Below are 26,995 nucleotides of genomic sequence, written 5' to 3' on the forward strand. Positions count from 1 at the left end.
TGCCCGAGCCGCCGCCGCTGAGCTGTTCCCGGAGCCGCGCAGCCCCCTCCGCGGAGCCGCCGCCCGAGCCCCTCCGAGCTGTTCCCGGAGCCGCGCCGCCCCCTCCGCGGAGCTTCTTCCTCCGCCCGAGCCGCCGCCGCCGAGCTGTTCCCGGAGCCCCGCAGCCCCCTCCGCGGAGCCGCCGCCCGAGCCCCTCCGAGCTGCTCCGGGTCCCGCCGAGCGCTGCAGCCCTTAGGGAGCTCGGCGCATCTCCCGGGGCGCAGTTCCTCTGTTACTGTCCCAGGGAGCCCGAGGGCGTCCCCGCCTTTCTGGGGATCCTGCTCCAATTCCCCGGGAGGCCTTTCCGCGGGGAAGGTCGGTGCAGCTCCTGCTCCTCCGGGACGGGGCTCTCCTGTCCTGGGGACACTCGCCCCGGCCTCAGCCCGGCTCCTCGCGGGGCCCCTCCCCCTTGGAGGCCTTTTGTGTCTTTATTTCTTTTTCCCCGTCTTCCTACCTTGATAGAAGCGCGAACTCTTCTCACTGTAGCGTTCCAGCTGGTCTCTCTTTAAATCTCAGGCCGAATTCGTAGTTTTTCAGGATGATTGGATGGTTTTCTAGGTAATTTGTTGAGGACAGGTGACCTGGAGACCCTGCTCTTCCGCCATCTTGCCCCTCCCCTACACATTACATTTTGTATGCCTTTTTAAAGTAATCTTAACATAAATGCATAACATTTATGCAGTTGTTTCCAGTGTTAAAATACAGAATGAGGTTAAACAAAATAGTTGAGACTTTCTAGAATGTTCTTTCACTTGAAGAAAGTAAAGTTACCTTTGATCTAATGGTAGAGATACAAACATAGTAGCTCAGGGAAATATTTTATAATTGACATTGCATCATAGGCTAAAGGGCAATGTTTTCCTTGGTGGTATGTAAAATAATTGCACATTTTACAATCAACTGCCTTTTGGATTAGCTGAAATAATATGGATAAAGATACTTGTAAATGTCTGTATGCATGGAGACAGGTTATGTGTACTGGAACTCTTCTGGGGTCTCATGTTTTATTGAACATCACCATCCAAAATTTATCCTACTCAATTATATTCAATTTAGCATTTTTTTCTTATATTTTATTTATTTATTCATGAGAGACACACAGAGAGGCAGAGACATAGGTAGAGGGAGAAGCAGGCCCCCTGTGGGGAGCCTGATATGGGATTCCATCCCAGGACCCTGGGATCATGACCTGAGCCAAAGGCAGGTGCTCAACCACTGAGCCACCCAGGTGCCCTCAATTTAGCATTTTCAAGTAGCAGTTTGGATATTCTGTTGTTTTTACTTGAATTAAAATAGTTTTCTAATGAGATTATAAATTCTGACGGAGAGTAGAGGCAGGAAACATTTTCTGACTATGCAGGGCTTCCAGCTTGCAGTAAAATTAAGGAACTAGAAGAGATCTTGCCAGATACTTTGGTCTGTTCTTCCCTCCTCCTCCCCACCCCACCCCCATTCAGGTAAGTTAATGACTCAACTTTCTAGGAAAGACTGTGTTTTATTTTCTAAGAAAGAATTTCCACATAAGATGCTTTGCAAGTCATTTAGGCTTATTAACTTATGAATGATAGGATTTAGCACCATTTTGAAATAAAGAATTTCTTGTCTGGATTAAGAACACTGACAAAAATGCTGCAGAAATCAGCTGTTGTCAAATACAGCTAAGAGCAACATAAATGGGAAGAAAGCATAAGCCAAGCCTTCAGACAGCTTATGCTATGTCAGGGTCCCTACCACGTCTGTCAGGCATCATGAAGCCTAAGCACACTATGTTTGAGTCCATGTGGAGTGGATATGGTGAAATGTCAACTGTTCAAAACAGATGTTATCCACTTTTTATATTTTTAACACCAGGTGTATTAGAACACATTTTCAGACCTGTAAAGGAAATGAGATGTGAAAATCAGTTCTAGTGAATGCATTGCATCTTTTCTTGCAAAGGAATATTTAAAGCGACATATCAGTGAATGAGCTAGGCAGCAAAGTACTAAGGTACTGACTTGGGGGATCCTTGAGACAAATAAAGATTCATAATCTGATTTTGTACTGCAGCTGCATTATAGTTGTTAGAGACATAAAACAAATGGAATGTGACATCTTCATAGTAAGGAGGATTGACACTTGCACCACTAGACCTCAATTAGAAAACATAACATTTTCCTTCATTTTTGAGAAAGTCGGTAATAGTTTTTGATAGCTTCTCAGTGGTAAAGAAAATATGGTACATGAAAGAGGTATGTTTTGCAAGCTTAATAATTCTTTGTTTCTTCTTTATATGACCGGAAAATCAGAATGTGAAATACGAACCTGTTTTATGTCATATATAAAACTTGGAAGAATATCCAAGACAGAAAATAAGCATTGTTCATCAGTTCTTGATAGACTGAAGAACAGAAAGCTGAACTGAAATAACCACAAAAAATTCACTGCATATTTTTCTAAGTCATTTTATTTAACAGCGTACCATTGTAAGGTGAGAGTTTTTTTGTGTGTTAGGCTTAAGGAAAATTTCTTGTTTTTTTTCCAATTAAGCTTGCTGAAAAGGATAGAGATCCTCATGACCTCTATAGTGATGTTATTTAGTAAATTTCATGAGCCCTAAGTATGGTTGCAGACAATTAAAGTACTGTGTAAAAAGTCTGAGAGAATTGTAAATAGAAGTGAAAAGCTATTCCTTTCAAGCTGCATGATCAAACACATTTTTGGGAGAAAAACAGTGGTTGAACAGGTGTTCAGTATTACAAACTTGTGATGCAACAGCTGGGTCTGGCAAAAATCCATGTATTAAATTCTTCTTAAGAAGCAAAACTCTGCTGCAGAGCGTCAACTCAAATTTGTGACGCTCTGGTACATTGATACATTGCTTCTAATTATTTTCTTGTCTTTCACCAACATTTATGAGAACCATTTTCTTTCTTAAAACATCGTTGCATTTTTATGTTATTTCTTTTTTTGTATATTTTTATTGCAGTTTGATTTGCCAACGAATAGTATAATACCCAGGGCTCATCCCGCCAAATGCCCTCCTTAGTGCCCATCACCCAATCACCCCAACCCCCTGCCCACCTCCCCTTCTACTACCCCTTGTTCGTTTCCCAGAGTTAGGAGTCTCTCATGTTTTGTCACCCTCACAGATATTTCCCACTCATTTTCTCTCCTTTCTCCTATAATCCCTTTCACTATTTTTTATATTCCCCGAATGAGTGAAACCATATAATGTTTGTCCTTCTCTGATTGACTTACTTCACTCGGCATAATACCTTCCAATTCCATCCACATCGAAGTATTTACCTTACCATTTGGTGGGTATTTGTCGTTTCTAATGGCTGAGTAATATTCCATTGTATACACAGACCACAGCTTCTTTATCCATTCATCTTTCGATGGACACCGAGGCTCCTTCCACAGTTTGGCAATATAGTATTTGATTTTCTTAATTCTGTTTCTTTTCATTAATTTTTAAAAAGTTTTTAATAAGAAAAAGTGGAAGTTCAGATCTGTTCATTTGCCTTTTTATCAGGCTAATTTATATTAAAGTGTTATATTATAACCATCATTTTTTAATTAGATAGGAAACAGGTATTCTCATTTTTAGAATAACTAATCTGCATGTATTGTAACCCACTTGTAGAATTAGGAAGAATACTCCAAATAAGTAATATATCCATGAGATCATTTGGCTTTGTCACTTCCCTAAACTTAATTTTGCTAGCTGTTTAGAAAATAATGTCTGGTTCTGAATTTTGATCTTCGAGGAAAATAATCGCTAGTAATTTCAAACCCAGTGGCCTAAGGAGCTCCTCCAAACAAAGTAGCTTATCAGAGACATTTGTGAATGATTCTCCAAAAGGGAAGAGAAAAAGTTACTTTCTGTGAGGTTGGAATACACGTTTAGGCAATTTTAGCCAGGAATGTCAAGCACTGAGTGTGGATGAGGCCAGCTTCCTGACTGCAGGTGTGACGGAACACAGCTGATCAAACAGCACAGGAATCTGACATCACACTGTTTACCTTCAGCTGCCCAATGACCCATGCCCAATCAGGAAGCCAAAGAGAAGCTGGAGAAGGCATGTGGTGTAGTTTCATACTAAGACTACTGCCATAAACATGGTTTATGAGCTTTGATTTGGTCATGTTTGGACTGTCAAATGTATAGCTGTCCAATGGTGCACCTAACAGGCTACACAGTTTCGTTTTGTTTTAAATCTGAAAGCTCCTTAAAATGGGATCCATGTTTGTGTTCTGCCTGCCTATTTGGGGTCTGCTCTCATTTTAAAGTCACCAAACAGTTTGAAGTATACTCATCTGGCCCCCAGTTCCCCAAATCCTAAAAGATTAAAGTGAATTGTCTTACAAATATTTTTTTTTCCGTATGCCACATTTTCAAGTGGTGGATTCATGAAGGACCAAAACAATAGTGAGGGTGTTAAACGGCTTATCTTCAGACTGCAGCTGGAAGGACCACCCCATCTAAGGTCAAATCTGTGGCTTTCACCTAGATTCCTCCCCTGCTCTGGGGCTGCTCTCCCCTACCATGTACTTCTCAGACCCTACCTCCAAAAAGGGCTGCCGTGTAGGTTGCTAGTGTAGGAGGGGATGGAATTGACAGAGGTGTAATATACAGAATGGAAAGTTACAACCAAAGGTATAGCCTATTTTTTTAATTTAAATTTTAGTTAACATGTAGTGTAGTATTGGTTTCTAGAGTAGAATTCAGTGGTGCATCACTTGCATACAACACCCAGTGCTCATCACAACATGTGCCCTCTTTAATACCCATTACCCATCTAGCCCATCCCCACTCTCCTCCAAGAGACATCTCACTGATGTTCCTAGTCACAAAGTTACACCACTGTTTCTCTAGACACACATATTTACACAAGAAGTAGCCATACACAGTAGTTAGTAGTGTTTTCCTGCCTCCTTTCATGAATGTGGAAGCCCCTGTGTACCCTTGTTTTTAAGAAGTGAAATGGATTTGGGTCCCATGCCTGGAATACTGTTATTATCCTACTTCTAGACCTAAACTCAGCCTGCTCAAACTTTAGCTTCATTGGATTATTTTCTTCTAGGTTTTTTTTTTAAATTTATTTTTTATTGGTGTTCAATTTGCCAACATATAGAATAACACCCAGTGCGTCTAGGTTTTTATAGTTCAGGTCTTACATTAGGACTTTAATCCATTCCAAATTATTTTTTTTTAATATAGAAAAGGTAAGGGTCCAACTTAATTCTTTTTGCATGTGGAATCCAGTTTTCACAACACTATTTGTTGAAGAACTGTCCTTTCCCCGTTGAATGGTCTTGGCAGCCTTGTCAAAAATCATTCCACCACATAGCCAAGGGTTTATATCTGAGTTTCTTATCCTATTCCCTTGGTCTACATGTTTGTTCATATGTCAGTACCACACTCTTTTAATTACCATAGCTTTGTTGTAAGTTTTGAAATCAGGAAGTCTAAGGAGTCCAACTTTTTCTTTTTCAAGATCATTTTGGCAGTTCAGGGTCTCTTGAGATTCCATATAGATTTTAGGATGAATTAATTTATTTTGGCAAGAAAAAGTATTGGGATGTTGATAGTCATTACATTGAATCTGTAGATCACTACGGATAGCACTGCCATCTTAACAATATTAAATCTTTCAATCTATGAACAAAAGATATCTTTCCATTTATTTGTGTCTAATTTCTTTACCAATCTTTTATAGTTTCCAGTGTACAAATCTAAAAATTCATTCCTAAGTATTTTATTCTTTTAGATGCTATTCTAATTGGCACTGTTTTCTCAATTTCCATTTCACATTGTTCATTGTTAATGTACAGTGCAAACACAACTAATTTTTGCATATTGATTTTGTAACCTACAGTGTTGCTGAATTCAGTTACTAGTTCTAACCAGTTTATTACAGAATTTAGGGCTTTCTACATATAGGATCATGTCATTTGTGAATAGAGATTATTTTTTTCTTCCTTTCCAATTTAGATCTTAAAATTTCTTTTTCTTGGGGTGCCTGTGTGCTACATTGGTTAAACGACTTGGTTTTGGCTCAGGTCATGATCTCAGGAGCATGAGATCAAACCCCTTGTGAGGCTCTATGTTCAGCATGCAGTCTACTAGAGATTCTTTCCCTTTCTCTGCCCCTTCCCCACTCACACACTCTCTCTTACTCTCTTTCTCTCAAATAAATAAATCTTTAAAAAAAATAAAATTTCTTTTTATTTTGAATTGGACTTCTTAAGTACTATGTCAAATAGAAGTGATAAAAACAGGCATACTTGTGTTGCTCTTGACCTTGGAGGGAAATTTTTCAGTCTTTTCATCATTGATCATGATATGAGCTGTGAGTTTTTCCTATCTGGCTTTCTTTATGTTGAAATAATTTCCTTCTATTCCTAGTTTGTTGACTTAAAAAAAAATCATGTAAGGGTATTTGATTTTGTTTAAATGCTTCCTGTGCAGGAATTGACATGTTCTTATGGATTTTTACTTTCATTCTCTTAATGTGGTATATTACATTTACTGATTTTCTTATGTTGAACCATCCATACATTCTAGGAGTAAATCCCATTTTGTCATGGTGTATAATCCTGTTGAATTTGGCTTGCCAGCACTTTGTCAAGAATTTAGCATCAATATTCACAAACAGTATGGTCTATGGTTTTCTTTTTGTATAGTGTCTGTCTAGCTGTGGTATCAGAATCATAAACTGAGGTTGAGAATATTAGCTCTTTAATTCTTTGGAAGAGTTTCAGGAAGATTATTGTTAATTCTTCTTTAAATGTTTGGTGAAATTCACCAGTAACACCATCTAGTCCTGGGCTTTAACTTGTCATGAGCTTTTTGATTGCTGTTTCAATTCTCTAATTATAGATATATTGATTTTCTATTTCTTCATAATCCAGTCTTATTAGATTATGTGTTTCTAGAAATTTGTTCATGTCATCTAAGTTATTCAACTTGTTTGCATACAACCATGCATAATATTCTTTTGATCTTTTTTATTTCTTTAGAATTGGTTGTTATGTCCCTTCTTTTATTTCTGATCTAAATTACTGGAGTCTTATCTCTTTTTTTTCGTGGTCAATCTAGCTAACAATTGGTCAATTTTACTGATCTTTTTCAATAGCCAACTCTTGGTTTCTTTTATATTCTCTATTGTTTTTCTATTTTTTTTTCCCTCTAGGAAATAGATGGGGTTTCTTCTTTAACCCATTGGTTATTTAAAAGTGTGTTATTTAATTTCCACATATTTGTGAATTTTCCAGTTTTCCTTCAGGTGTTTATTTCTGTTTTCATTCAATTATTGTGTTTGGAAAAGACACTTTGTATGATTCCAGTCTTTGAAAAAAATTTAGACTGGTTTTGTGGCCTAAAATCTTTAGTCTGGACATTTAGTCCTGTTTGTGGCCTAAAATATTTAGTCTTGTACAATGTTCAGTCTTTTCATCATTGATCATGATATGAGCTGTGAGTTTTTCAATGTTCCAAGACTAAATGTTTGGAAATAATCTCTCTGTCCCTTTCTCTCTTTTTTTCTACTGTGACTCTCATAATGCCTATACTGATCTCTCTCTCTCTCTCTCTCTCTTGCTCTCTCTCTCCCCTTTGCTGCTTAGAATCAGTAATTTCAAATGACCTGTCTTAAAGTTCACTGATTCTTTATTTTGCCTGGTTGAGTCTCTTTTTTATCTCTAGTGAAATTTTCTATTTAGCTATTGTACTTTTCAGTTCCAGAATTTCTATTTGGTTCCTTTTCTTTTTTTTTTTTTCATTATATCTCTTTGTTCATATTCTCATTTTGTTCCTATGTCATTTTCCTTATTTCCTTTAATTCTTTGTGTTTTCCTTTAGCTTTGGGATACTTAAGACAATTGTTTTAAAGTCTTCCTGATAATTCTGATACGTTTGTTCCTTCGGGGATGGTTTCTGAGGATATATTTTGTTCCTTTGAATGAGCTGTGTTGCCTTGTTTCTTGGTATGTGTTGTGATCTTTTAAGTGGGCATATGAAAATACAGCCACCTTTCCTAGTTTTTCCACATTGGAAAAGTGGAAAGTTAGTTAACAAGATCCTGTCATTTCTATTGGAATCAGCCCAGGGTGAAGCTATAAGGTCTTTAGAGGTCTTTTCTGGGCATGTGTTCTATCTGGGCCTGTGTGTATCCTTTTAAAAAACTTCCCTGTGATTATGGCTGTGTTTAAATATCTTAATTTGTCAAAGAATCTCACTCCAGCTTCTCTTTGGGGGCATAGATGTTTTATTATATTCCTCTGTTTGTAATCTCTTGCCCCCAGGTATCTGTGAATCTAAAGTCCCCCACACCACAATGCCTGCCATTGCCTTCCATAGTTTTTGCCACCTCAGGTCCAAACTCTGCCACAATTTCCTGTCTGAGCTCTGAGTGAGGTGAGATAGAAACCAGTCTCTCTGAGGTAGCCCATAGGCAGGCCAGAGTGTTGCAGATAATTTCCAAGGTAAGGAACTGGGAGTTGATCTGCTTCCTCCTGTGTCATTGCCTGGAAGAGGGTGGGACAAGAGAAAGAAAAAAATGCCAGGAAATTTCCTGAAGTTTTTATTGTGCCTTTTTCTTACTTCTTTGCTATAGATCTCTGAACTGGTTTCCAGAGCTCCTATACAGTTTATATTAGTTAGTCTGTGGTTGTTTATTTAATGTTTCCATGGGGGGCAAGTGTCTGGAACTTCTGAGTCCACCATCTTGATAGTGTCTCCATGCTTTCTGATGAGAAGTCAGCTGTTAATATTAATGAAGTTTCCTTTCAAATGATGAGTCATGCATAGTTTTCAAGTACAATTTGCAACTTTCAAGATTCTCTATCTTTCACCATTTGACTATGACATGTCTAGGTGTTTATATCTTAGTTTATCCTTCTTGGAATTCATTAAGATACATGAATACATAAGTTAAAGTTTTTCATCAGATTTGAGAAGTGATTGCCATTATTTCTTCAAATATTCTTTTGGCCCCTCGTGTCTCTCCTCTTCTTCCAAAACTCCCATATATGTAGAATGGTATGCTTGATGCTGTTTTATAGATCTCTGATGATGTGGTCATTTTTCTTCATTTTATTTTGTTTCTGAAGACTGGATAGTCTGATTGGCCTATCAGATTCATTGGGTCTCAATAAATCAAGTTCATTGAGTCTCTCTTTTGCATGCTGAAATCTGCTATTGGTCCCATGAAGTGAATTCCAATTCAATTACTATACTTTTCAACTGAAGAATTTCTAATGATTCTTTTTTTTTTAAAGAGTGTATTTATTTATTCATGAGAGACAGAGAGAGAGAGAGAGAGAGAGAGAGACAGGCAGAGGGAGAAACAGGCTCCATGCAGGGAGCCCAATGTGGGACTTGATCCCAGGTCTCCAGGATCACACCCTGGGCTGAAGGCGGCGCTAAACTGGTGAGCCACCTGGGCTGCCCTCTAATGTTTCTTTTTTATATGTAATTTCAATACCTTTATTAATATTCTCTACTTCCTGAGATACGGTCTCAAACTTTAGTTGTTTGGCATGGTTTCCTTTAGTTCCTGGAACTTATTTTTAATAGCTGATTTAAAGTCTTTATTAAATCCAAGATGGTACGGGCTTCCTTAGGGTCCAGTTTTATTGACTGATTTCTTTCTTTGGTTATATTTTGTGGTAAACATTCCCCTTTCTTTGTATGTCTCATAATTTTTTTTGGAGAAACTTAATATTTTAAATAATATAATGTAGAAACTCTGGAAATCAGGTTTCCTCCTTCTCAGGGGTTGTATTTTTGCTATGTGTTGCTGTTTTTGCTTTTGTTTCTTTGTTAGTTACTTTCTTGTACTAATTCTATACTATCTGTATTCTTTGTCACTATGGCCACTGAGATTTCTGCTCAGTTACCTCACTGGTCAGCAAATGAGTTGACAGAAATTTCCTTAAATTCTTTTCACCAGTAGGTTTCTCATCCTTTGATGAGGTGTTCTGTGTATACTTTATGGCACACATTGAACACTCCAACAGTTTGCAACTTTACCCTTCATTTCTGCTTGTGTAGAGCCTCAAAGTCAGCCAGAGATGAGCATTTAGGGCCATCTCAGGTATTTTCTGACCATACACATGCCCTTCACTTATATATGGCATTTCAGATCCCTACAAAAATGTTGGAGTTTTTCAAAGCCCTCTATGGACATCCCATTCTTAAAATTTTCCTTTTTAATTATGTTTGGGCCAGCCTCTCATTTGTCCGAACTGATGAACTTATATTACCATATCAAACAGGTTTTATGTTAAATAATTGCCACTGATAGTTTTTATGACACGCCTTGAGAATAGGGCTTTCCTTAATGAATAAGCCCTGAGGTAAAGACAAAGCTTTGGAGCTTTTCTTAGAACTTGCCATTAAAGTCAAATCACAAGTGTTCTGTTGGGATAGAGCTTTAGGCGGAACTCCAAACACATTCTTCTCCTCCTATGGCTGCTAGGCTACAGGTATTCTCAGATAACATAGTTTCTAGCTACTATCAAGCTGGGGAGAGGGAGGTGGGAATAGGGAAAGTTCTTAAATGCCACAAAACTTATTGTTCTTACTGAGATCAAGCCATTTTTTCTTGCATAAACATGCTGAATTATGAACTTTTCATTATATTCTAGAGTTCTAAAGAAATTACTTTTGCCAATTTTTGCTACTGTTCTCATTCTTATAGAATGATTCCAGAAGCGCCCTCCCTCATCTATTCTTTTATTATTATTATTTTTTTATTTATGATAGTCACACAGAGAGAGAGAAAGAGAGAGAGAGAGAGAGAGAGGCAGACACAGGCAGAGGGAGAAGCAGGCTCCATGCACCGGGAGCCCGACGTGGGGTTCGATCCCGGGTCTCCAGGATCGTGCCCTGGGCCAAAGGCAGGCGCTAAACCGCTAAACCGCTGCGCCCCCCAGGGATCCCTCCCTCATCTATTCTTTTTTTTTTTTTTTTAATTTATTTATTTTTTTATGATCGTCACAGAGAGAGAGAGAGAGAGAGAGAGAGGCAGAGACATAGGCAGAGGGAGAAGCAGGCTCCATGCACCGGGAGCCTGACGTGGGATTCGATCCCGGGTCTCCAGGATCATGCCCTGGGCCAAAGGCAGGCGCTAAACCGCTGCGCCACCCAGGGATCCCTCCCTCATCTATTCTTAAACTAAATGTGGGCATTTCAGATCATCATCCATGTACTGACTTTGTAATAGCAACACAGTCTGAATTGTGCACATCAGTCATTCTCTATTCTAGATGCACATTACCTTCAGAGCTTTAAAAAATATATTCTCATGCAAGAGCCCCATCCCCATTCTATGTATTGAGACTATGGCCTAGGCATTCATATTAAAAAAAAAAAAAAATGACTCCAGGGGCACCTGAGTGACTCAGTTAAGTGTCTGACTCTAGATTTCAGCTCAAGTCATGATTCTCAGAGTTCTGGGATCAGGCTCCATGCTCAGCAGGGAGTCTGCTTGAGATTCTCTCTCTCTCTCTCTGCCCCCCACTTCTTCCACCACATGTGTATGCTCTCTTTCTCTCTTTTTCTAAAATAAATAAATCTTAAAAAAAAAAATCACTCCAGATGATTATAATATGAAACCAAATTATTTTTTTTTATTTTTTAGATTTTATTTATTAATTCATGAGAGACACACACAGAGAGAAATAGAGAGGCAGAGACACAGGCAGAGGGAGAAGCAGGCTCCATACAAGGAGCCCGACATGAGACTCCATCCTGGGTCTCCAAGATCATGCCCTGGGCTGAAGCAAAACTGCTGAGCCACCCGGGCTGCCCTGAAACCAAATTATTTATTTTGAATTCCACAACATAAAATAGTATCTTAACATTTATGAGGCTCCTAATTTGCCAAATGAATGAATACATGAATGAAAGTGATTTTAATAAAATAAACAAATTTATTATCTAATTATACTCAAGGACATATTTTTTTGACAACTCATTCCCATTTGGCTCTTAAAACAGGACTGACATGTAGTAAAAATGTTGCTACTTGAGTTATATATATTGAATATATTCATAAGGGTGAATGACATGTGGAATAAAATAAATTTCAAGTGCTTTTTCCTTAAGTTGGTATTTTGTTGTGCCAACTATTGGTAACATATACATTCTCAAAATATTAGAAAAATAACACTAGTAACAGCTATTATCATATGCCAGACACCTTGTTATATGCTTTATATGTATCCTTTTAACAACCTTCAGGAGGTAAATACTAGCTCCATTTCATAGATGATGAAACTGAAGTGAAGTTATGTAACTTGCTCAAGGCTTTATAACTAATAGTGATGAAACTTAGATGTGCCCCCCCATGTGTTTTCATTACACGACTTACACTCTTAAACCAGTAGTTTTCAAACTTTGGTATATATTGGAGTCATCTAGAGATATGTATGGTTGCTGACTCCCACCACCATACACTTAGATTTAATTGGTATGAGGTCCAGCTTGAGCTTAGAGAAAGTTAAAAATTCCCCCTTGGAATTCTAATGTGAAACACAGTTTGAGAACTACTGCCTCAAAAACTATTTTTTTCTACCTCTCCTAAGGAATTTTTTTTAACATAAGAATGCTTAGATAAATTACTTACCTCAAAATATCCAAATGGTTCGCTTGGTTTTTCTAAGTTTTACATAGAAATACACTTTTACAAAGTGAAATTTACATCTAAAAGCTTCTCTCTTTTATTTGAAAATTGCTCAGTCCATTTTATGCAATAAAAGGAAACTGGAAATCCCATAAATGCAGGATGTGGGAGTACTGGCCGTATAATAATTCACTTAGAAATGATACAGGGATTTTGGCTGACAAAGCTTAATGTGAACAAATAGGGCAATGTAACTGCTGAAATAGTAGGTGTGATTGGCCACACTAGCAGAAATACTGTATCTATTTCATGGAAGATAGGAATTCCAATGCACTCTCCTCTAGACAGACCACATCTGACCATGTTGTGTTAAACGCTGGGTGTGTTTTAAGAGAAACTTTGATAAAAGAGAGAGAGGAGACCCATGAAAGTCATTTCATGTGAAAATTAAAGGTACACATCACAGAAGATAAGGTAGACAAGATATCTGGCTTCAAATATTAGAAGACCATTCATGAAAATGAAGATTAGTTGCCGTTAGTATGTTATTTTTCAGGTTGGTTATGAGTTAAATAGACTCTTATCTATCAAACTGAGATATTAACCACATATTTACAGAAAAATATGATGTAATAGACCAAACAAGTAAACCTTTTGAAAACGGTCTCTCCATAAATGAGAGACTCTTGGTTTTTTTAAATAGTATTTCATGTAGTTAAACTTTTTTTTTTCCTGTCAAGATTATGGTTTCAAGTGTCATTCTTAGTGTGGTCCATGCAACTCACTGTTCAGAGGCATCTGACTGGATTTTAACCTGAAGTTGCTTGACAACTGTGTGTTATTGAGTACAAGTGGTAAGAAGTTGTAAATATATCTAATATTGCTTCTCATGGTTCCAGTGGGGAGAGAAGGAGGAAGCAGGGAGCGGGGCGGTTGGGGGGGGGGATAAACTCAACGTCAACAGCATCATCCGATGGCTGCAGGAAGTGAGAGGGTCCAAGCCTGGTAAGAATGTCCAGCTACAGGAGAATGAAATCCGAGGACTGTGTGTAAAGTCCCAAGAGATCCTTCTCGGTCAGACTATCCTACTAGGCCTTGAAGCGCCACTCACAATAGTGGTGATATCCACGGGCAAGACTATGATTTGCTTCAACTTTCCCACCAGAAAGCAACAGCCTGTGCCTTGGGGACAGGGGAAGCAGTCATCGGAGACTACCTGCCCCTTACTGGCTTACAAAATCAAATATCTTGAGAATTTTTTTCTTCTCAGAGGAAAACATGAGTGTGCCAGCATCAATAGAATTTATGGATTTTATGATGAATACTGCTTTAACTGTTTACCGATAGCAGCCATTGTGGATGAGAAGATATTCTGCTGTCACAGAGGTTTATCACCAGATCTTTGATCTATGGAGCAGATTTGGCAAATTACGTGACCAACTGATGTACCAGATCAGGGTCTTCTTTGTAATCTTTTGTGGTCTGACCCCCATAAAGATGTCTTAGGCTGAGATGTAAATGACAGAGGAGTGTCCTTCACATTTGGTGCAGAAGTGGTTGCAAAATTTCTCCATAAGCATGATTTGGATCTTATATGTAGAGCCCATCAGGTGGTTGAAGATGGATATGAATTTCTTGCAAAGACGCAGTTGATCACTCTGTTTTCTGCACCCAATTATTGTGGAGACTTTGACAATGCAGGTGCCATGATGAGTGTGGTCGAGACTCTAATGGGTTCTTTTCAGATTTTAAAGCCTGCAGAGAAAAAGAAGCCAAATGCCACATGACCTATAACACCTCCAAGGGGTATGATCACAAAGCAAGCAAAGAAATAGATGTCATTAAAAAAAAAAAAAAAAGAAAAAGAAATAGATGTCATTCTGACACTGCCTAGTTGGGACTTGTAACATAGAGCATATAACTTTCATTTTTAAAACTGTAATGTATATTGGTCAGCTTGCTCAAATAGTGTGTTTAGGGGGCCCCCCTCTTCCATTTTTTGAGTTAATGAATGGTATTTGCTGGTTATAACAGCAAATGAAAGACTCTCCACTCCCAAGAAAAAAAGTTTTGTTTTTTTAATTCTGTATTCCTTTTGCAAACAACTTTAATGATGGTGTTAAAGTTGTACAACCCAGAACAGTTTATCCTAAGGGGTAAGTGTACAATTGATCTTTTTAAAATTCATCTCAACACATGAATAATGTAAATGCTCATTTTCTTTAGGATATAGAGAGCCCTAGGGTGCTCAATCTGTACATGTTTTTGTCATGAAGTGCATACTGTTTATACAAACCACTGTGAATATATATATATATTTAATTTTATTTCAAAGGGATTGCTTTTTTTCTTTCATTGTCTTATCATGTACAAAATATTTTTTATAGTTATCAATATTAGGATTAACTCAGCCTTGCCAGCATCACTGGTATGATGTATATTTAATTAAAGTACACTTTCCCTTACCATATATTCAAAATGATGATTAAAGCCATTATTTAAAAAAATATATCTAATATTAAAAATTAAATGCATATATGTGCACACATATGTTTATATAATAGCTATTTTATGATAATTTGACTTACATTTGTTCAGCTTTTTGTACCAATTATATGCTTTTTTCAAAGTCATCATTTAAGAATGTCATTTAATTAACCCTCTAAGCCTCTGAATAGGATACACAATAGTTTCTCACAATTTAGACCTCCTTATTAATATAATAATGTATCTAAAACAGAATCAACACAGGACATAGGAAGATATCACAGAGAACTGTGATATTTAAGAAAATTATCATAAATTAGGCTAGGGAAGTAGAGAAAATCAAAACCATTAAATTTATTCTTTTTTTTGTGTGTGATTTAATTTGATAGAGCTACCCTCAAAGTACAATGCATTTTCAGCCATGCAAATCTACACTCTGAGGAGTGAATCAGTTATTTTATCTGAAATTAATTTACTTTTACTTCAGTTTAGAATGAAAAAAAAAAAGTAATAACTGATATCCTCACCTTGATTTTTGAAGAACTGCATTTGAAAGTTGAAGGTAGTTCTAAATCAGTAAAATTTTTTTAGCTGTTGGACTTGTTAACTCCTAGAAACAGAACAAGGATCTTACTGTGTGACAGAGCGACACAAACAGCCTGTTCTCCTTGTGTATATATGTTGTATTTAGAATTTTTAAAGCATTTGATGTAATGAATATACTTTTAGGACAAGATTTGCCTGTTCGGTTTTGGTTTCTCTGACATGCTGTTCTAATGTGAAAGTAGCATTTTTGGAATTTTTTATATGAAATGTGCTATTTTTAAATCTTTTTCAAATACTGTATTATGCATTGTATGGTCTCTGTATGGCATAAAACAGTATTTTTATAGCCCTTCTGGTTAAAAATTTTTGTTCTTAAGTCATGTTATGCTTGCCTTGTATGTGCTTTAAAGTTGCATTATGTATATCTCACCTCATCAGAAAACTGCCAGTTCTTTTCACTGGAGGCAAGAGAAGGAATTTCATACCCATTAGTATAATTGCTCTATGCCAAAACATCCAATTTTCTGTTTTATTCATTAATCTGTAAATAACGCCTTAATATTTTCCTATTATTTGAATTTTAACCAAAAGTATTTTGTTACTTTACATTTTTCGTCCTATTTTGTGTATTTGACTTGACTTCAGTTCATTTGAACTTGACACTTTTTCCTGCTTGTTTACACATTCAAGCTTTAATAGCATTATAAAGGTGTTTCATATTCTCTCTTTCAATTACTGTTTTGTTTGTCTTATGGACTGTCATTGGCAAAGTAGCTTCATCTCTTTGGAATTATTAATCCTCTAAATTGTGAAGATTCTTCTCACTGTTTATAACTAGGTCTAATCTGGTAGATATAATTGTTGGCATTTTCTGGTCTAAGCACACAGTGTATAGCAGAAATGAGAAATCAGGAAACATAAAGTGGATTTTTAGTTTTGTCACTAACTATTCATGAACCTTGACCCTTCCCATCTTATAAAATGGGGGGGGGGGGGTATCATGCCTCCCAAAGGCAGAGCTGTGAGGATCAGAGGAAATAGCTTTGTGGAAATCCTTTGTAAACTGCAAAAAGCTAGACTGTTTTCATTGTTATTACTATTATTATTCTAATTGGGGGTTTTTGCATGACAGATGAAAATGTGAATTGTGCACAACCAATATCGCACCAGTGGTGAGTTGGCAAGGCCTAGTTTTTAAGATATGTGAGAAGGTGGAAAATGTGTTAAATTTGCCCAGTTGTTTAGCATTAGTGAAAGACAGTTTTGGCAGAATAATTACTTTTTCCATTCTCAAATATACTGTCTCCCTTTCCATAGAAACTATGTGAGGCAAGATGTCGTATGTTTAGAATCTTTAAACCTAAAAGGGAAAAAGAGAGAGAGAGAAATCTCACCTTCCAAGCAAATAAACAAACTTTGGCAGGACCTGTAGGCTTGAGTCTAACATTTCACTGTCCCACAGATTGTAAACATTATAAGACCTTGGTGAGCCATGCCCATGATCTCATTGAGATTTTGGCTCCCTCTATCTCATACCATGCACCTTAGGAAGTTCTTGGAGCAGAAGCAGATGTGATCACTTTTGTTATTTCTTCCAGTATGGCCCCAGCGCTGTGACTCACTGTCTCTACTGATAAAGCAGCAAGACAACCAGGAAGTCACTAGACTGTGAGGTTGAATTGGTCTTACCCACTTAGATTACTTTTACATAGTTATACTATCAATACATAATTAATGGTCTTTGCTTTTTAGTATTTGTGACTGTGGCTAAGTATCCTAAAGTCATAGTTCCCTCATTATTTTTATTTTTTTCACAATTCGTCAAACATTTATTGGAAGTCTCCTGCGTGAGGGGCACCTGAGTGGCTCAGGCCTTTGGCTCAGGTCATGCCCTGGGGTCCTGGGATCAAGTTCCACATCAGATTCCCCCAGAGAGCCTGCTTCTCCCTCTGCCTGCCTCTCTCTCTCTCTCTGTCTTTCATGAATAAATAAATAAAATCTTTTTTTTTTTTTTTTTTAAAAAAAGGAAGTCTACTCTGTGACAGACACTAGACCACATTCCAAATGAGAAACAAAGAACAAGACCAGACAGCTCTGTTCTTAAAGAGCTCACAAATAACGGGGAAAGGACCCATTAGAAAATCATTACAATAGAATGAAAAAGGTTGCTACAGATGCCTTTGGTTTTAAATGGTCAAAGTGGATTTTAGGCCTGGTTGATTCCACAACAACGTCATCAAGGAACCCAGGCTGTTTCCTCTCTCTGCTGTCATTCTCAATATGACCTGTGATGATGATTATAAACAGGAAAACTTCCAGAGGATTCCTGGGTGATATTATCTCAGAACTCACTGATCATAACTGGGCCATATCTAGCCCAGCCCTAAACAAATAATGGTCAAGGGAATGAGACTTCCATGATAGGCTTAGGCCAGTCAAGAATTACCTCTGAGGCATAGAAGCACTTTCTCCAAGTTCTTCTGTGTGAGAGTTAGACACTCAAACAAAATCAAGTTGTGGCAAATATGGGAGAATGAAGGAATGGATTTGAGAGGAAAGCAGCTTCAGAAATGTGGAGGGTAGGAGGAGTACCATACTAAGAAGGGGAGGGGGTGGATTTTATGGGGGAAATATTATTTAAGCTGCTATTAAAAGGAGTCACTTTTCAGGGCTGAGTAGGATTTTCTGGGAGCTTAGAAGAGCATCCAGGTAAAGAAAGTGACATAGGCACAAATGTAAAAGAACATGGCACTTTAGGGAACACCAGTAAGCCTAGAGGCTGCAAAATAGTTTATACAAAAGTATACACTTAGAAATAAGACCAGAAGGTAAAAAAAAAAAAAAAAAAAAAGACCAGAAGGTAAGGTTGAGTCAGACTGGGAAAACACTTGAATCATGCTAATGATTTAAACCTCATCCTGAAGGAAATGAAGCCTTAGAGCATTTTAAGAAATCTTCCATCCTTTTGTCAATGTCTTTCTAGTCTTTTTGGAGATCTGTCAGTCTCAAGTTGATTCCTCAGAAGGGCCTGTGTTCACATTCCCTGGAGTCTTCCACATTTATAACAGTTTTATACTTGAAGGTCATTTTGGCTGGATATTAAAACATTGATTCACATTTTCTCTTGAGATAGTCTGCATATGTTATTCTCTTTCCCTCTGCATAAAAACATCACTACTGAAAAGGCTAAAGATAATATCTTATTCTTTCCCTTAGAAGTGACCTGGTCTTTTTGCTTAGATGACCAAATATTTTTTTTTCTTTTTTATTAAAGTCCAGCAGTTGTACTAGAATATTTCGCTATGTTAGCACATTTTGGGCCAATTTTCCCAGGTGTATATGGTGACTTTCCAATATACTCTCAGATTCTATTTATTTCAGGTTTCTTAAATCATAGTTTTAAAAATTTGCTCTATTATTATGTTTTGTTTCCTTCTTCGGGACTTACTATGTGTGTGTTATTTTCTCTGCCTAGTCTCCTGAATTTTTTGTTAGCTTTCCCCCATCATTTTAGACTCTTCACATATTCTGTTTATTTAAAGATATTACCTATTACGTATATTCATTTTTGCATTCCTTCTAGTTTGTTTTTGTTTTTGCATTCCTTCTAGTTTACTCTTCATTTTCAAAATGACTTTTTCTTTCATTTCTAATCCTTTGCAGATAGGTTACACCTGCCTTTAAGATTGGTTTTTTACTAATCACCTAATTCATGAGCTTTGATAATTCTAATTGGTATTTTCTTTTCATTGCTTCTGTGATTTTCTTTCAGCTCATTCTTTTTCTTATATTAACTCCATATGGAATTGACTGTAATCTTTTTGTTTTGCTCAGTTTTAAGTGAAATGAGTTTTCATGGTGTTTTAGGAGGGAAGTGTGGACCAGAGTTGTTTTTCTAATTTCATGCTTCTCAAGATCTCACTCCTCTTATTTTCCAAGTGATGGAGAGGAGACTCAGGCTCCTTTGCTTCCCCCCACCCCTTTTTACCTGGACTGTATCATTCCTTCATCCCATTATCCCTGTCTTCCTGTTTGGATGCAACTCCCAGTAGTTCTTCCTTAGTACAGGACTTTAACCACTACTTTCAATTGTTGGTACTATGGATTCACAGAACTCAGACCACAGAATGCTACAGCACTGTGAGACCTGGAGACATGTTGGTCTTATCTATTAATCAGAGCCCAGAAAGTCCATTGGGGCTGCTCCTGAGCTTTCCAGAGCTTTCCAGTGAGACCTGGTGGCAGTCTGGCCTCCCTGGTTCTAGGGCCTTCACAAGTCCTTCTGCCTTCTCTCTGTAGATTTCTGGTTTCTTAGAGCATGTAGTTTTGGTAGTTTGTCCCAATCTGTGTATTCTTGGGGATCTTTGAAGATACCTTGTCATCTAGAGTTTCTGTATTTTTGTTTTGCTGCCACTAATTTCTCTGTTTCTTTAGGAAGATTAAAGAACTATGCCACCATCATCTTCCTGATAATCCTCTAGTCTTTCTAGAGAAAAAGAATTGTTCTATAACTTCATAATTGACAAGTAAATTAGCTTATTGATACACATAATGTCACTTAGAAAAGTGGAGTTTTGGGGCTACACTTTTGAAGTTCCCTGAAATTCTGAGAGCCATTGTTTTTGCTTTTGAGTTTACATGTACATCTGGACCAAGTATGTGGTTAGGATTATGAATTTATTTCATCCAGACCACGTGTGTGGTAGGGGTTTACATAACAGCAGTATTGTTGAGTGGCTTTGGAGTCAAGCAGACATGGATTCAGACACACTGTGCCATTTATCATCTCACTTTCCACATACTAATTCACTTCTCTAAGGTTTTCCTTAGAAGTAGTACTACAACAACTACTACTACTACTAAGTGCTTCAAAGGGGAAATTTGGATTAAATTATGTAGTGTATTTGACCAAAGGTTAGTAAATTAACACTTTAATCTTCCAATGTGGTTGCATCCTAGTGCATAGAAGTGAGAAGGTGGCAATGTAGAATACAATTCAAAGTATAGTCATCTCTTTTGTTTTATATAAAAGGCTTTCTTGTAGAATTTTAGGGAAAATGGCAAATATTTTCAAAATAATTTTATTAATACATCAGAATGTGAATGTATGTCCTAGCAGAAATTGTATTTAAGTGTGGTACTGAGAACAAGGCCAGTAATACTGCTCACACACTTCCCACAGCAATCAGGAGAGGCAAAATGATGTGGAAAAGATACTTTCCACTTACACCTGGGGAGAACCTGACTGGGGTCCTTCCTTCACCAATAACTAGAAGTTCAGTTTAGTTTATGTCCTCAGTGAAAGCTTCCTTATGTAGCTATGAGTTTGCAAATTAATTCAATGGGGTTTCTAGAAAGAAACTGGCAGAGAAACCTTCACAGAAATTGGGCATAGAGCAATAAACAAGACAGAAGGAGCCCCTGTCCTCCTGGAACTTATGTTCTAGGTCAAAGGCAAATAAGCCACTACTGCAGAAAATAGTAAGTGCTCTAATATAGAAGAACCAGGTATTATACTAAGAGCAGCTTAACCCAGACTCAAAGTTCAGGAAAGCTCCCTGAAGAGAATGATACCTTAGTCAGCAGCTGAGACCACATGGAAAGTTCCAAACTAGTCAGAAAATAGACAAAAAAGCCATACACAAAGACACAGAGACATGCCAGAGACATGCACATAGCATGTTTGAGGACAATAACTTGAAGGTCCTGCACAAGCAGTGTTTTCAATACTGACTAAAGTTTAGAATCACAGGAGAGATTTTTAAAATTAAAAAAAATATATAGGTCCCACCCCAGACTTAATGAACCCCATTCTCAGAAAATGAGTGTCAGGATTCTGATTATTAATTATTGGCATTAGGTACTGGCTTAGGGCTTGCATGGGGGGGCGGCGGGGGCATGTTGAGAAGGGAAATCAAGGCAGAGAAGGTGAGCAGGGAAGCCAGGGGCACACACGCCACAAGGATTTTATCCTTACAGAAGAATTTGGGGGATATGGGGATGGGATGTTCAGGTTTATGATTATAAATTTCACCAAGATGACTAGAACATGGCCCCTTGAGGGATACAGTCTAGTTTATGAAATCTAAACATTTTTGAAATCTAAAATGGAAATAATTTCTCCCTCTGCCTCTCTCTCTCTCTCTCTCTCTCTCTGTGACTATCATAAATAAATAAAAAATTTAAAAAAAAAAGGGATCCCTGGGTGGCGCAGCGGTTTGGCACCTGCCTTTGCCCCAGGGCGCGATCCTGGAGACCCAGGATCGAATCCCACGTCGGGCTCCCGGTGCATGGAGCCTGCTTCTCCCTCTGCCTATGTCTCTGCCTCTCTCTCTGTGTGACTATCATAATAAATAAAAAATTTAAAAAATAAAAAAAAAATGAAATGGAAATAATATCTACTTTGCATGGTTATTACAAAGTTTAACTGAGATAATTTATGCAAAGTTTCCAATATGTAATTGGCCCTCCAAAAGTATTCATTTCTGTTACCTGAGAAAGCCATGGAGCCAAATAATTGGTCATCACACAGGCACTGCCATGCATCAGGGGAGGTGAAGATTTCCATGCAACTATCTGTTTTCAGGCTCCTCTGACAAATTCTTTTCCTGTCCATTCTCTAGGCTCTGGTACAGAGAGCCCTCATCCCTCACACCCCACCTCTCACACGCATTATCTCAGTTACAGACTTCATGCTGATGCCTTCCCAATCTACAACTCCAGCCTGGTTTTCTTCCCTGAGCTCCAAACACCAGTATTTCCAGCTGACTTCTGGATGTCTCCACATAAATGTCTCGTAGGCACTTCATTCAAATCAGGCCACTAATATCAAGTACCATCCTTTCTCACCTCTAGAAAACAAAACAATACCCTGCCTTCCCAACATTAGCACAATTAGGTAAAGCTAGGAGCAGGGAAATCATTATTGAGTCCCTGGTCCTTATCTTCACCAGTCAACACTCACAAACCCACACCCCTTCCTCCAGAGCTAGATCATCACCTGCATCCAAACTGCCACCACCTCTTACCAGAACTTAGTGAAATAGCCTGAGTTTCCAGCACCAGGCTTTGCCCTAACCTCAACTCTGTAATCCAGAGAGGTCTATTGTGATACAAAATTGATAAAATCCTCTTCCCCACTCCCCACCCTCCCACCAACACACACTCAAACCTTTTTAATGGCTTTCTTGCACCTTTAAAATGAACTCCATGTTCTCTACCAAAGCTCACAATAAAGACCATTCAAGATCTTAGTAAGTTTATGCTCTATTTTGCACTTTAAAAAAAAAAGGCACCTCCTCTCTCTCACTCTGTTTCATGATGATTCCTCCACCCTGAATCCCTTTCACACTGGTTAACTCCTCATCTTTTAGATGTAGTTAATAAACATCCTTTTGGTGGCAGTCCTTGAATCTTTCCTCTTAGTGCTATTCATTATAATTATTCCTTTTTTTTTTTTTTTTTAGATTTGCTTATTTTAGAGAGAATTGGGGGAAGGGGCAGAGGGAGAGAAACTTCAAGAAGACTACCCACTGAACGCAAAGCCCCACACAGGGCTCTCTCTTTCAGGACCCTGAGATCATGATGTGAGCCAAAACCAAGAGTTGGTTGTTTTGTTGTTGTTGTTGTTGTTGTTTTTAAGATTTTATTTATTTATATATGAGAGACCAGAGAGAGAGAGAGAGAGAGAGGCAGAGACACAGGCAGAGGGAGAAGCAGGCTCCATGCAGAGAGCCAGACATGGGACTCGATCCCGGGTCGGTCTCCAGGATCACACCCTAGGCTGAAGGCAGCACTAAACTGCTGAGCCACCCGGGCTGCCCAAGAGTTGGCTGTTTAACAAACTGAGCCACCTAGGTGTCTCCATTATACTTCTTAACGTCCCTACTCCCCACTGGATTGCAAGTAATACAATGGCAAAAAAGTATACACAGTTAATTTACATTCTTCACAAATTCAGTTTGGGAATTTTTGCTTACTTGCTAAAATGTTTGTAACCCTCAAATCAATATTTAGAACACTTCTGTGGTCATTCTTGGACATACACAGAGAGATGAAAAATTTGAGTCACCTAAAATGCATATTCTCAGCTGGGGTTGAACAAGATGACACTCTGCCTTCTTGTCTTAGCTCTCATACTATTTATTAATAAGCATCCATTTTGTAGTCTACTCAATTGTTGGCATATTTTTCATATCTTTGTGGGTTTTGTTGGTGATTTCACTTTTTGTCATGGCTGCCATTGTAGTACCCCCTCAGTGCTCTCTGGTCTTCCTAAGCATCAGAAGGCTGTGATGTGCCTTAGGGAAAAAATTTGTGTGTTAGATAAGCTTCCCTCTGGCATGACTTACAGTGTAGTGTCTATAAATTCAACATTAATGAATTAACAATTTATGAAACAAGATATCTTTAAGCAGAAACACACATAAAACAAGGTTATATACTGATCAGTTGATGAAATTGTGACCAGAAGTGTGTCAGAAGCTAATGCTGCATTTCCCCTAGAAACAATGGTTCAATATTTACTAATTCAATTTTTGTGATGACTTTATAAAATACAGCTACTGCAAATAATAAGACTCCACTGTATTTTACTAACTTCTCTATCCCCAGTAGTTAGCATGGTAACTCACATAGTAGTTGTTCAATTAATATTTGTTGAAACTGAATTGTGTGTGTATATATACATATACTTACATACATAGAACTACGTATAATAAGGAAATAAACTGAATTTGTTTTTTATGCCAAAAGTGTACCTCACAGCCTATCATTACTTTCTACTTTTTAAAAAACTATTAATCATAAGATTATTTTTGGTAACATCTTTTGTTTTTAATTGTTCTCTAGGATGCTGGAGAAATGGTTCGTTGCTTTGTTGGTGGTTTGGAACTTATTGTCAATTTACTGAAATCAGATAATAAAGAAGTTTTGGCAAGTGTATGCGCTGCTATTACCAACATTGCAAAAGATCAAGAAAATTTAGCTGTTATTACAGATCATGGAGTTGTCCCTTTATTGTCCAAACTAGCAAATACAGTAAGTAACAACATCCTTTTATATTCAATGTGTATTGTCATAAGATATCATGGTATAATAAAAAAAAAATAAGCTTAAAGTCCAGAGACCTGGATTTGAGCTTATTATCCATCACCTAGGAGGTATGAGATTTTGAGTCACCTCACTTAATTTCTCTGAGATTAATCAATGCAAAAGTGTATTCAAACTGTGTAATTTTATATGCAATATCCTTTATAAAATAGAGGCTGTTTTTTATTTATTACTGGGAAGTGAAGTGGTAGCAAACATAAATGTTATTGTAGAAGTATTAGCTATCATCTTCTATCCCCACCATCATTATCATTATCTTTAAGATAATTGTTCATGCCAACTTAAGAAGATAAATGCTCCTCCCCAGGCTTAAAAGCTTGGATTGATGGCATTCTTGAGCTGGAAGACTCTGGCAACCACTGTATTATTTATTCAGGGCTGTGCCAGATAGAATAAGCAGCCTTGGGAGATAATGACTTCACCATGACCAGAAGTATTTGAGCATAGCTTGGGCTACCTCTTGGCAGGAAAATCTCAGAGCAAAAATTCCATCACTGGAAGGATGCTTGGTTTAGAAGACTTTTTAGGGCCAGCCTAACACTGAGTTCCAAATTCACTTAAGGACATCAAGTTGTTGCCTCAATAAGGAGAAAAATATAATAAATAAACAGAAAACTATATCCTGTTTAGTTATATTATACCTGTAGGAGTAAGTATACTTAGAAGAAGAAGAATATAGTCTGGATAAAGGATAGAGAAAGAAATATGGCAGACTGAAACATGTCATTGTTTGCTGCATTGTCTTCTCCCTCTTGGGGACCAACGTGTATTACTGATGTAGAAGTATTCCTAGGGTAAAGGTATAAAGTTAATCCACCTATCCCAGCAAAGTGAAATGCCCCCCCGTAAGAATGCCCAATATTCTTTAACTATTTTTTTTTAACTAAAGCGCTTGCTCAAAAGGAAATAAATCCTTGAGCAAATAATAAATGCCAGACACTTGATCACTTTTGAGTGTATTGACTACATTCAGTAGTCAGTAAAAAGAAATTAAAAAATTTTTAAAGCCATAAAAAGAAAACTCAGGATTGAACCTTGGCTCATGGGGGACCAGGAGAATACGAATTTCCTTCAAGACACCATCTGACCAGCCTGCTAGCCTTTTTCCCTTGACTCATTGGCATTTTATTGGGTAATAAACATCTAGCACAGAAACATGACCTCACAGGTCCATTGCAATATATACACCACAATTCATTTCCTTTGTGCAGAATAATGATAAACTGAGGCGTCATCTAGCAGAAGCTATTTCACGTTGCTGTATGTGGGGCAGAAATAGAGTGGCCTTTGGCGAGTACAAAGCAGTGGCTCCATTAGTGCGTTATCTGAAATCAAATGATGCCAACGTACATCGAGCAACAGCTCAAGCCTTGTACCAGCTCTCAGAAGATGCAGATAACTGCATCACCATGCACGAGAATGGTGCGGTAAAGGTATGGTTGACTGTAAAGGTATGGTTGACTTTATGGTTTAGTCCAAATTAGGTAGATGGAGGCTGAAAAGAAACTTACATAACAATAAAGTTTCACTGATGAGGGGTATTTGGACACACAAAACTGCCTACTTGTTGGGTCGTGGCTGCAGTTGAGCTATGTGTTAGCATGGTTTATGCTGCAGAAAAGTTGGAGATCGAATTTTTCTTAAAGAATATAAAACATACTTAGTTAAATAATTGCTCTGGGGATCCCTGGGTGGCGCAGCGGTTTAGCGCCTGCCTTTGGCCCAGGGCGCGATCCTGGAGACCTGGGATCGAATCCCACGTCGGGCTCCCAGTGCATGGAGCCTGCTTCTCCCTCTGCCTGTGTCTCTGCCTCTCTCTCTCTCTCTCTGTGACTATCATAAATAAAAAAAAAAAAAATTGCTCTGTAGTTTGAATTGATTTTAAAAATGTACAGTGTATAAATAATCACTGGCATTCATAATTCTACTTAATATATTATTTACTTAGCACTTAAATAACAAAATAGCAGCATGAACTCAATAGCAAAGGAGCTGACTGAAACAACAACTAGACTACAACCTGACAGTCTTAACTGTAATAGCAAAGGACCAATTTAAAGACATATTTTCTCTAACAAAAAAATCTGTGCGTCAAATTTTCTTTGCCTTTAGTCAATACACAGGTAGGAGAGTTTCTGCACATAGACCTTTATATATCTATACATTCTGGTCTTGAACAAGACTTGCCCAACCTA

The 26,995-nt window shown here is 37.8% G+C and overlaps 1 protein-coding gene across 1 annotated transcript in view; it reads left to right on the forward strand.

Moving 5' to 3' along the window:
• Positions 1-26,995, forward strand: part of ODAD2 (outer dynein arm docking complex subunit 2) — a 187,238-nt gene that overhangs the window by 104,268 nt on the left and 55,975 nt on the right. Inside the window, exons 17-18 of the mRNA XM_041764881.1 lie at positions 24,540-24,728; positions 26,012-26,233. Coding sequence (XP_041620815.1) covers positions 24,540-24,728; positions 26,012-26,233 — 411 coding nt within the window. The remainder of the gene's footprint in view (positions 1-24,539; positions 24,729-26,011; positions 26,234-26,995) is intronic.

This window comes from Vulpes lagopus, chromosome 8 (genome assembly GCF_018345385.1).
Source record: "Vulpes lagopus strain Blue_001 chromosome 8, ASM1834538v1, whole genome shotgun sequence".
NCBI classification, from domain to species: Eukaryota; Metazoa; Chordata; class Mammalia; order Carnivora; family Canidae; genus Vulpes; species Vulpes lagopus.